This window comes from Buceros rhinoceros, unplaced genomic scaffold (genome assembly GCF_000710305.1).
Source record: "Buceros rhinoceros silvestris isolate BGI_N320 unplaced genomic scaffold, ASM71030v1 scaffold44853, whole genome shotgun sequence".
Taxonomy (NCBI): Eukaryota; Metazoa; Chordata; class Aves; order Bucerotiformes; family Bucerotidae; genus Buceros; species Buceros rhinoceros.
Genome location: NW_010402658.1, coordinates 973 through 12,194, shown reverse-complemented (window position 1 = coordinate 12,194; position 11,222 = coordinate 973). Strand labels below are relative to the sequence as shown.

At 40.6% G+C, this 11,222-nt stretch overlaps 1 protein-coding gene across 1 annotated transcript; it reads right to left on the bottom strand.

Moving 5' to 3' along the window:
• Positions 1 to 2,237: 2,237 nt before the first annotated feature.
• On the bottom strand, positions 2,238 to 9,369 carry LOC104490421 (actin filament-associated protein 1-like; the record flags this gene model as incomplete). The annotated part of the gene is made up of 6 exons (XM_010132699.1): positions 2,238 to 2,399; positions 3,139 to 3,329; positions 3,907 to 4,071; positions 5,599 to 5,713; positions 7,488 to 7,745; positions 9,252 to 9,369. Coding segments are annotated over 6 exons (1,009 nt in total), but the record flags the coding sequence as incomplete, so codon positions are not given.
• Between the last annotated feature and the right edge of the window lie 1,853 nt (positions 9,370 to 11,222).

The window sequence follows — 11,222 nt, the reverse complement described above, 5'->3', positions numbered from 1 at the left end:
GGAAAAAAGTGACATTCTGAATGCTTATACAACTCCCTCATAACACTGGGAGATTTGCCAGCTGCTGAAGATGCAAGCACAAGCACAGACGTGAAATCCGTTTCACTCCCACGTATTGCACTGACATCCATGCATGGAAAGCCAAGTGAGTTCTGCTCTGGGATACTCACGTGTGATGCCCTTTCTTTAACCGCATCTCTAAGGCCTGGGCTCACTTGTAACTGCAAAAGGCCAAAAGAATTGAGAGCCAAATTCCACCCTCGCACATATGCAGTTAACTTCCCCTGAAAGCAGGGTGTGCTGCAGATGCATACCTGATGGCAGGCTTTGGCTGAGGCTCCTTGCAAATGGGCCGAGTACAGCTTGGGTTGCACTAATTCAGCAAAATTTCACTCAATATGTAGTGTGTGAGATTTTAGGAAAATGCTGTAAAGCTGCATTGGATACTTTGAGTTGTTTTATCCCAGGATGGGAAATAAGCTTAGTAGCTCCACATTCATACTGATTAGCCTAATCTTATATCCAAGATTCCTCTTGTTACAAAAGGGCTTGACAAACGTATCGTGCCATCCAAAGCACAGTGATATCCAACAACCCAGCAGGGTTTTTCCTGTATGGTATATGCTGAGCATACAAAATGTATTACAGCTGGAAGGTATTCTTTACACCAAAATTGTTCAGGTTTTTATAGCACCCTGGTTTCTCCAGCTGTAAAGATTAAATGGCTGGCTTTAATGTATCTGTCTAGCACGTAGCACAAATCCGCACTCCCTTGTGTAAGGACTGTACTCTGGTAGATCACATTCCCTGCGCTAACATGCAAATCTAAGACAAAGCATAGAGTTAGAGATGATATCTTTATAAGACAAATTAGGGTATAATTGGAATACACAGATTATGAGTCCTTCTTCAGGCTTGAAACACAAGCAGCAGACTTCAAAGTTAAGTAGAACTGAAACCTATTACATTGAGTTTAATTATTATAGTTGAATTTAAATGAACCATGTTAAATGGCAGACAAAGCAGCTGATGTCCATGGGAAGGGTGGGGAAATGGTGGTACAAAACAGGTGAGAAAGCTCTCACCTCACATAAGGCGTACCAGGAGGAGTAATTCATGGCCTAGGCAATGTAGAGAGATTGAAGGGACTGGGTGGGGGGAGAAAATGAAGAGCTTAGTATGTGCCAGAAAACCAAATAATTTGTTAAGATGATGATTTTTCACTATCTCTCTACTCCATTTGGGTGGCAGGCTCATGTTCAGTCACTGTAAATGTACATCATCAATGAAGACATGCAACAAAAATTATTTAAAAAAAATATCCCTCTACAGAATACTTCATTGTTTTGAAAAAAAAAAGAAATGGACTGCATGAAAGACAAATGTCTATGATTATCATTGTTTATAATTACAATTAGCAGTGGACTGCTAAACGAACAAAAGCTTGGGCAAACGCTCTTGCTGCCCCTTTGGGTACGTGCTTCCCACATGCTCATGTCGTTAGCAAATTTAGCCAAGAAGAATGGTCATGCAAATCTCATTTCAACTACAGCAAGAAAATCAGAAAACTGAATTACAGAAACCTGTAACAATACAAGTTAGTGTATTGTTACAACAACTTGTAACAATACAAGGCTGTAACAATACCAGGCTGAATGCAAACTTGTAGTGCCTGGTATTTGCAGCTAAACTAATCCATTTTCTACTTGAAGTGTACATTAAGAGTAGATACTTGCACAACATATTATCAAGTATTATAACGTACAACTATTCTGTTCTTTACCAGCTCCAGCTGGCAAAGATCAGACCCAATCTTGTGCTGCTTCAGAACACTTACTAATCCAGTGCTCTTTTAACCACTTCTCTGCTACACAGATTAGTGTAATTTTATTAATTTCAGATGGACTGTCTACACCACAGACCACTCACCTCGCAAATTAAATCCATAATGGAACAGAGAAAAACACGGAATGAGAGAGTAGAGACAAATCCATCTTCCAAACTACTTACCAATTCTTATGCAAACGGTTCCCTGAAATCAGCAGTATTTATGTAGTAATACAAATAATGTAGACATAGCACATTCTCTTCTTAAGGCTAAATTTCACCCACAGAAGCAACAGGAATCAGTCTTTCCCCCTCTCCTTTTCTGCTTCTGTCTTTCCACAAGCAAACAGGATTTTTTAAGCAAGTAAAAAAAGGGACAGAAAAAGAAAACTAGACAGGAGTCTTCTCACCTTTGCTTTTCGAAGGACATGGCCTCGACATGGGGAATTATTTGATGAGGGAGGTCGCTTCAGAGCTGCTGCACTGTTCACAGGTATTGAGCATTCAGTATCACTGGTATCACAACTGGAGATTGGAGAGTTTTCCAAAGTTCGGTGCTTGAAAATTGGAGACTAACGAAGAGTGAAAAGCCTACATTGAGTTTCCTCCAAGTGAGGAGGGGGAATATGGGCAACATTTTCTACCTAGACTTAGAATGGCAGAATTTTCTTTTTAAAGAAACCATATTCAATGGATAACTGAAACAGAGGTTAGAACAAAGAAGAAAAACAAGGTGTGTGTTCTGTGATGAAAGTTAAAGTTCGTTGATTAAACGAACATTGCGTTGTGATTAAACAACATTGCGTCATCCAGAGGAAAAGATACATCCTTCTCTGATCCTCCTGATGGCTGCTTCTGACACAGATCTATAGCATAAGCCAGGACTACTGTGCTCCATTGTGAATGTGTGAGATGCAGCCCTCACAAAGTGGGACAGTGACGGACAGGGGACTGGCATAAGAAAGACTTCATCACTGCATTATGACTTGGGCATTTAAGTCTCCCTGGGATGGGGTAATGTCTCGGGGTGAGCACTTTGTTTACAATCGCTGTGGACAATGAGGCATTAGCTTTTGGGCATTATCCTAACACACTGCCTGTGCTTGCCATGTCTACCTGCTCCAGGGTGCTGTAGACAGTACACGGGATGTAGATGCAAGCAACATAGAAAGGCATTTAGTTCTGCTCATATTTCCTGGGCTTAATAAACCTTTTGAAAACTCTCAGTTCCCACTCATTTTACTGGAGCTGAGAGGCAGAGCACTCCCAGCCCACAGTACTGGGATTTGCATGTTTAATGGATTTGCATACCTGTGGGCTTGATGTTCCTGACTTGGGCTCAATAGCCAGGCCCAGTGTGATGCCACCAGCCAACGCTTTCTTAAGGCTCTCCTTCACCTCTGTCAGTTCTAGCTCCAGGTTTACACGCTCAGCCTCCTTCTGCTTGCACTCCTCTTCCAGCTTCTTTAACTTGTCTTCAAGAATCACTTGAGTCTTCCTGCCTGTCATCCACAACATTATTATTTCAATAAGAAGCTTAAATTTACACTTACGGAAATTATTTTCTTTTGAAAGAAAGGAACAGGTATCTACGAAGCAGTGACATCACAAAAAAGTTACATACTTTGCAAAAAACACTTTTCATGTAAAAGGTTGAGCAACAGAAATCAAATGCTTTCTTTCATATGCCTTCCCTAGGTTTCTAGTCTATTTTCAAATCACTACTGTTTAGTTATTTTTTTCATTGAGAAAATGTAATTAGCCAGTCACAGTAAATTTATTCCCATGTTCTGCTTGTCTGAAGTCCCCATCAGTGTCATTTCATAGATGTCTGTATATACAGATATATACACACACCTATAAAATACGTATGCAACATAAGTGTATAAGCCTATACATATTTATAATATAAATGTATATTTATATTTTATGTCTATATTGAAAATAAATACAGACATTACAGATTCTTTAGCATCAAAACCAAACCTCATGTAGTGACGTCTTCAGCACAGAATACAAAGCTATTTGGATAACTAAGCCTACCCAGGGCAAAATTCAGTACATAAAAGGACCTCATACCAGCATTGACTTCAATGGCAGCACGCAGATCTTTTCTTTCTTTTCGGAGCTGGGCCAGCCTATTCCGAAGTGCTTCCTTCTTCTTTAACAGCTCCTCTTCTTTGCTTTGTAACCTCTTTGCATCTGCTTCCACACGATTCTTGCCGTATTTGTACTGCTCGGCATCTGTATGTATTGGATTATAGTAATTTACTGTTAAAATTAATGGTAAAACTAAACTACTCCCTAAGTGAATATCACACAAAGCATGCCTCGGTTTGAGAAACCACTTTACCTTCCCTCTTCTACTGACTTTGTCTCAAGGTCCATGATTCCCAATGAGTTCTGCAGCACAGCTACAGAAATGATATGGGACAGATTGTTCTCTAAATTTATAAGGGGAAGATGAGAAATACCACTTACTTTCTAGCACACTGCTTTTGAAAACAGGCCTTGTTTTTTTATGTAGTTCAGTGGAAGAAAAGGAGGCTCCTCTTTAGCTCTGAACCCTTGATTTTTAATTGGAAAGGGTCAGAGAAAAATCAACGTGTGTGCCTTTTGGCTGGCTTCCATTCCTATTTCAAGTGCTTAAAGCACGCATCTTTTCTCACCTGACATAAGAGATTACAAAGATGTTCTCACTTTTTTGATACTTGAGAGCTTTCTTTTTTTAATTTCCCACATAAATGCTTTCATTTCATGGCTCACATGTATCTCTGGTCTAATTTATATCACAGCCCCCTCTGTACCTTTGCTCCGGTTGCAGACTCAAAGAAAATAGGTCAGCTAACAGATCACTTTGTCTGTCTGCATAGCTGAAGGCGAACTCAAGGACACTGAAACATTCCTGACAACTAATTGTCAAACCAGTTTTAGTTGGTCTTTAGTAACTGAGATGCCTTTACTCTCACAACCGTCTATTCCAGTACCAATTAACCTGCATGGTTAGAAAGATATCTACTTTTTTTCCTAAAATCTAACCCAATTTCTCTTGCTGCCATTAAATCCACGGCTTTTTAAAAATTTATCATGGCATTAAAAAACCACATTCATTCCTTCCCTAGAAGAAGCTGAGAAGCTGTGCTTTTGACTGCATGTTTTTAAAAATCATAACTATAGCTCTTTTATGTCTTCTCTTCTTTAAACAAGGCCTTCACTGTTAGGGATTTCATAGAGGTAATCCACCCGCCCCAAAGAATCCTCTTTCTGAACGTGCCGCTCACCAATTGAAATCTCCTCTCTCCAAGGAATATTTTGAGCTGTGTGGTTGTCTTCACTAATTTTGTTATACCTTTTTCATTAGTGATAAGAGTAAGCCCACTTTTCAGCACCATCATGCTCTCATGTCTCTCCTAGCTCCTCATGCTCCTCTTCCAACAGGAATACAGAATTACTCTTAGCACCAAATGAAGGATCATTACTCTTTTTTTTTTTTGTCCTACTATCCTCATGACTTTTCAGCCATGGGTCCATGTTTCATATTTTTCGTTCTCCATATGATATCCTTTCATCTTGTGGCACAGCTGAAGTACCACTGAGTCACTGATGCACACAGTATCTCCCATTCAAAGTCTTGGTGGGCATTTCCCGCTCAGCCTCTCAGCCACAGAACCACCACAGTGGTTCTTTATATTGTTTGCTAAGAAGACAGCTATTCTGGGTATCCTCATGACTCCACTCACAAGCAACGCAGCAGTGAGGAGAGATACTTACTGGATGTGGTGCGCTTCACGCATGACACCGATTCAGATTTCTTCGGCTGGCTATTTAAAGTTCTCCCTTTTCCGGTGATCCCATTAGCAGTCGCAGGAGGCTTCTTGCCTTTAAACTGTTTGGAAACAAAAGTACGCATGGGCTCCAGCTGTTCCTGTGCCACTGGCATTACAGTCACCCTTTCATCAAGGGCAAAGCTGGACAAAAAGCCGCCTGCTCAGAAAGCCTTAACAGACAGAGTGCATTGATTGAGCTCGAGACGGCGTTTCCTCCAGAGGTCATCTCTGACAGCTGCCTGCTCAGCAAGAGCCACACCAGCAACCACAGGGTAACAAGGGAATGAACTCCCTCCCCATCTCTGGTGTTGACATGGTCTCCAAGTTATTTAAAATGCTGGCATTTACTGTATTAAGAAAGCCAATTCGAGGCAGAAAAGTTGGACCTTTGATGATTTTATACAGTAAAGATTCTTTAAACACAGGTTTGTCAGAGTTAATTTCCAACCCGACAGGGTTTCCATGCAAAAATTCAACGCTGTTTCTTATTTAGTGTATGACCTTGCCATCCTTGTGGTGCACAGATTTATTTTTTAAAAAACGATATAATTATTATACATTTTTTAATGTTAGGAGTTAACATACCGATTTCCTCTTATACAGCCTCTAGCTACTACTGAAAAGTTTTTCTTACTTAAAAAACCCCTCTCATAATGGCCAGACAAGCTCACAAGAATACCGAAGCAGCAAAATTGATGTCCAAGGGGGTCCAATAGAGAGCTCCCCTGCAATGAACTGAACCCTGGGAAGAGTGACACTGGCCTGACTAAACGTAGTGTTTCATAGGGGATGCCTTTGCAGAGCCCAGGGCATATGTCTGCAATGCTCTGGCCACCTGCTTCCCAAAGCTTTTGAGGACTAACTGCCATGAGAAGCCTGCTGCTTCATCCGAGGATGAGGGCAACTGCTTGGTCGGGTCTACCTCTGATTCTGCAACTTCCCAAAATTCTAATATTCCTATATGAAATTTTTGTAAGGGTTAAGTGAGTTAACATGCAATATAACAGGTATGTCATACAAGGGAAACATTTATCTAACTGTGCCATTTCAGATCAGATTGAAAACCACCCATCTTTTTGATACGTTCACAGGTTTACACCAATGACCAGTTTTCAGAGACTGGTTGCGGGCTCTGGACAAGGTCCCCAGTGTGGCTGTGAGCAAGGCTTGCTCTGCCCCACTGCTGGGGTCTGCCTGCCTGCTACTGAGGCTGAGCACACAGGATTTCTTCCTCTCTGTACCTTCGCATTTCAGCTAAGGTCCAGAAGCCTCAGGCCACCCTCAGAAAGCAGCACAGACATAGGCTTAGTTTTTTTTTTTTTTTAGGGGAAGAAAATAACAGGCAATAATTTAAATATGGTATATACATGCAATACACAATATCATTTAGTATAAATATAATATAAATGTATATTCACAATATATATAACCATGGTATATACAATACACATATTATTAGGGAAATTCTAGAGGCAAATGTGCTGTCACAGCTAGGTCATATTTCACTTTTTATTTTGAAGTCATCACTGCTTAAAGAGGCGGAAGGTGGCTAGATATGCACTCAGGTTAAGTTTGGAAGGTCACGTCTGTTTTTCTGTTATTACCCACAATCTGTAAATCATCAACTCATGGGGAAAGCCAGTTCGGGTGCCAATACTTCCACATCAGAATTTACAACTTTGCAAACCTGTTTCATTTGCAGTGGGCTCATGACTAAATTCCAAACACTACAGTGTTAACACTGAGGGACTGGAATAGCCCAATCGCCTTAAGATAACAACCAGACACAGCCAAGAAATAAAAAGCTTTGTTAGATATTAAATAGTACGGTACCTGTGAACCAGATCCCCTCCCCACAGCAGAGGTATTAGTGACAGACTGAGCAGAAGACAGATTGGAGGAGACAGGGTGTTTGTAATGGTTAGAGGAGAGTTTGTCAGTAGATAACCTATTGGGTTTTCTGTCAGCTGGCGGATAGCGCGCAAAGATTTTTGGAGACGGCAAGTTATCGTACAGGCCTGCGTTATCATAAAGCATTTCTTCTCCAATGTTCCTGCTACGAGAAGAAGGAAAGCCATCTTCTGGTTCCCACTGCAACACATACACTTTGGCAGTTAGTAAACAATACACCATGCAGAACCTCCTATGTGAAATTAAAACATCAGTAATCCTCTTGACCGTAGGAAGCCCTCAGTGTTCAGCAAGCGTATGCTTACTGCTTACACTTGAGTCAAACTACTTAGAACGAGGGGAGGACACAGTGTGGAAAGGAAGCGCTGCATTACATGGCTCACAGCGTGTGCATTTTCCGTAGCATGAGCAAACTGGTACTACTGTATCACCCTTGCTGTTTCATAGACTGCACCTTCAGTTGTTAACTCCAGCACTGAGGGGGCACAAGCAGACTGTGTTAACAGGGGGGTACTCACAGTCTACACAGATCCATCTGTGGGGTTACATCTGGTACATAAACTGTTAAAAGTATTACGGCCTAACAGTTAGCAGAGGCCCAGAGGGTTTTTTCTGTTGTGTTTTTTTTTATTTCTTTCTTCAGGCTATATGTCTTTCCAGTGAATACCAGCTCCTGGTATGCTGCGTTACATTTTATTTGCCAGAGAACTATTACCGTGAGCTAATCAGTTAAAATAGCTACAGGCCATTCCATAATTTTTTTTCTATTTTTCTTTTCAGAAAAATGGAAAGCTCAACAACAATACTCCAGCAATTTATTCAATTAGTTTAAAAGAAACCAACCTGGTTGCCAAAGACCCTTCTTTAATCCATCCTGGCTGTAGCAGTACACTACTCATACAAAGACACAAGCACATCCAAGAACTACACATACAGACTATCACCACACATGTGGTCACATGTTGTCCAAAGAGGGACTTTCTACCATCTTTCTGACATTACTAAGACGTGATGGACGACTGAACTTGCAGTCACCTTCACACTTCAAAACTCTGTATTTCTCTTGAGTTTGGCCAAAGTGAGGACCTTTGTGAAGCAGCCCAAATTAAGAGCTGATACAGGCTAAAGCTCCTCTGTAAATCTTCCTGAGGACCACATATTGCTATGGGTTAACATGCACCTTATTACACGTGTCTATGATCAGCTCTGCAGTTGAAGATGGAAGTGACCACTGTCATTCTCCTTTAGGATAAGCAGTGCCTGCTGTCATGAGGAATGCAGCCCCAGGGTCTGACAAGTGTTTGGGTTTTGTGTTTTTTAACAGACACCAAAAAGTGCCAGATACAACTGAGTCCTTAATTTAGCCAGGTCCAGTACAATCTAAAAAAGTACTCCCTCAAGTGAGTATTATATACAAGGACTTGGCAACAAGTCATCAACAGGCAACTGCTTTCTAAATGCACATTGGCTCACATGCAGGTTAATGTAAACAGTATGTCCCACATCCCTAATACTCTGTAGGTGTGAGATAAGTTTGCAGCCTCCAATCAAAAAAAAAAAAAACCAAAAAAACCCCAGGAGTTCATTTGGAAACTGCCCAGTGGGGCTTTTTAGATAATATAATTTTCAGATGTCCATGCATTCAACACATGCAAACCATTTGTTCTGTGCAAATTCAGTTCTTACCGATCCATTTATGCAGGGAACATCATCATAATGAAGTGCCATTCCACTTGGACAGGCGTAGCCATTGGCAGTGCTTCCCCGATATGGATTTGTAGATATAACTCGTCTGTTCATGAAACTGAATAAAACAAAATAAAAATAATTTAAAAAGTGATTAAACTTAAGTCTAAATGATGATTCATGTGGTATGGGGCCTGGAAATACGTATCTTCTCACTTTCTGCAAGACAGTTTTCCTTCTTTTGCTACTCACATGTTGATTCTAGCAGCCAATTTTACAACATATGTTCCTGTACTCTATTCTTACAGTGGGGATATGACTGTGAGAAAGCCAGGAGGGCAACAGCTGTAACTGCTCAGTGGCATGTTTACATAGGAACCTGCTGATCTACATTACAAACCAACTTGCCAGTGTCCCATAAAAGTTCCTTTGTTGTCTGCATCAGGGAAAAGCAGGTGTGTCTGGGTGCATATGTGCTCAGAGGGGATGAGAAATTAGGAATTGGGAGAAACAAGAATCAAATCCATCAAGAAATTGAATAAAAAGTGTCATTTTGATGAAATCTAAGTCAACATATCTATCAAAATTTGCTGAATAATTCCTCAAAATCTGGGAAATTTTCTTTTCCATATTGGAACTTCGGGCTGGGTTATGCTTCCCAACTCCGTGTGGGTAATTGTGCATGCAAATACTCTGCGTGCTCATTTTTGCTTCTGTTCATACAGTGGATGGAGACCTCTGGAATCTTCAAACGGGATATATCTATACTTCTGCCCCCTTCCCTCCCCCGACCCTGCCCCAAATCAACACTATAGCTTGTTTTACTGAAATTCTGCAGAACATGCGCAAGATATCATGGACTACAACATGCTTTTAAAGATCTAACAATGCAAAAAAATGGCAGAATCATGTCCAATAGCAATAATGACCCCAAGGGTGAGTTTTCCTTTGAGGCAGCCACTGAAATTGAATGAGGTATAGAGTGAGATGCCAAATAATTCCTATAGCTTCAGGTGTATGTGAATGAGAAAACAAAGCTTTCAATCCCAAACAATGGAAGTATTCAGATTCTGTGCTGACGTTCATAAAATATGATAAAGCCCTACGACAGCAGAGAGGGTCTTCTGTAGCACTGGCTGGAGCTCAAGAATGCTGTGGTTTCAACAGTTGCTTTCTTTTGGCTTTGGAGTAACATGGAGTCCATTGAACTTCTCATGCAGAGGGAGACAGACTTTATCCAACTATGGCTCACCTGAGCCACAGGACACCTGGGCTCACAGAAGGGACAAACTTGCCCAGTTTGGTGTGAAGCTTTCAGGGCAGTGCGGGGGTGGAATAGTCATTGGACAGAAGCTTTTCGTACTTTAAACAAACAAACAACAAAAAGCCCGAGATAAATTCCATGATTAAAATGTTTTTACTTTAATAACATCTAATAAAGTAGGAGATATGATAAAGGGCTCCATTTGTTTACTGTTTCTCTTAATGAAGAGCATTACTCAAGTGCTCCTGGTTAGTCTGAAGGACTGCATTTGGAGTCATTACTGTATTTCTTTCTATTTAAGTAGCTTCAATGAGAGTAGTGCAAAATAACCATGTCTGAAAACTGGGATATTCATTAATGACATCTGATGCACCTGTAGTAACTACTTCCACCATCAAAGGAACCTAAGATTTATCTAAGTTTCTGCAAACACTTTGTAAGCATTACTTCACTAAGCCTCATTAATTCTGTTTACAGATGCATCCATGTAAGTTAATTGTATTCTGGAACTGCTAAATGGGAAAGGAACTGGAGAAAACCTGCTTGGAAGCACTTTTTCTTCAGCCTTTCCTAGACACCTAATGATTCAGATGAAGAAAATTGATGAGACTATTAATGAAGAACCAATCGTTTTGCAAAGCATCAGTCTCAGGAAAGGAATAACTAATAATCCTGAAGTGACTGTGTGATAATCAAAGCCTTAATGA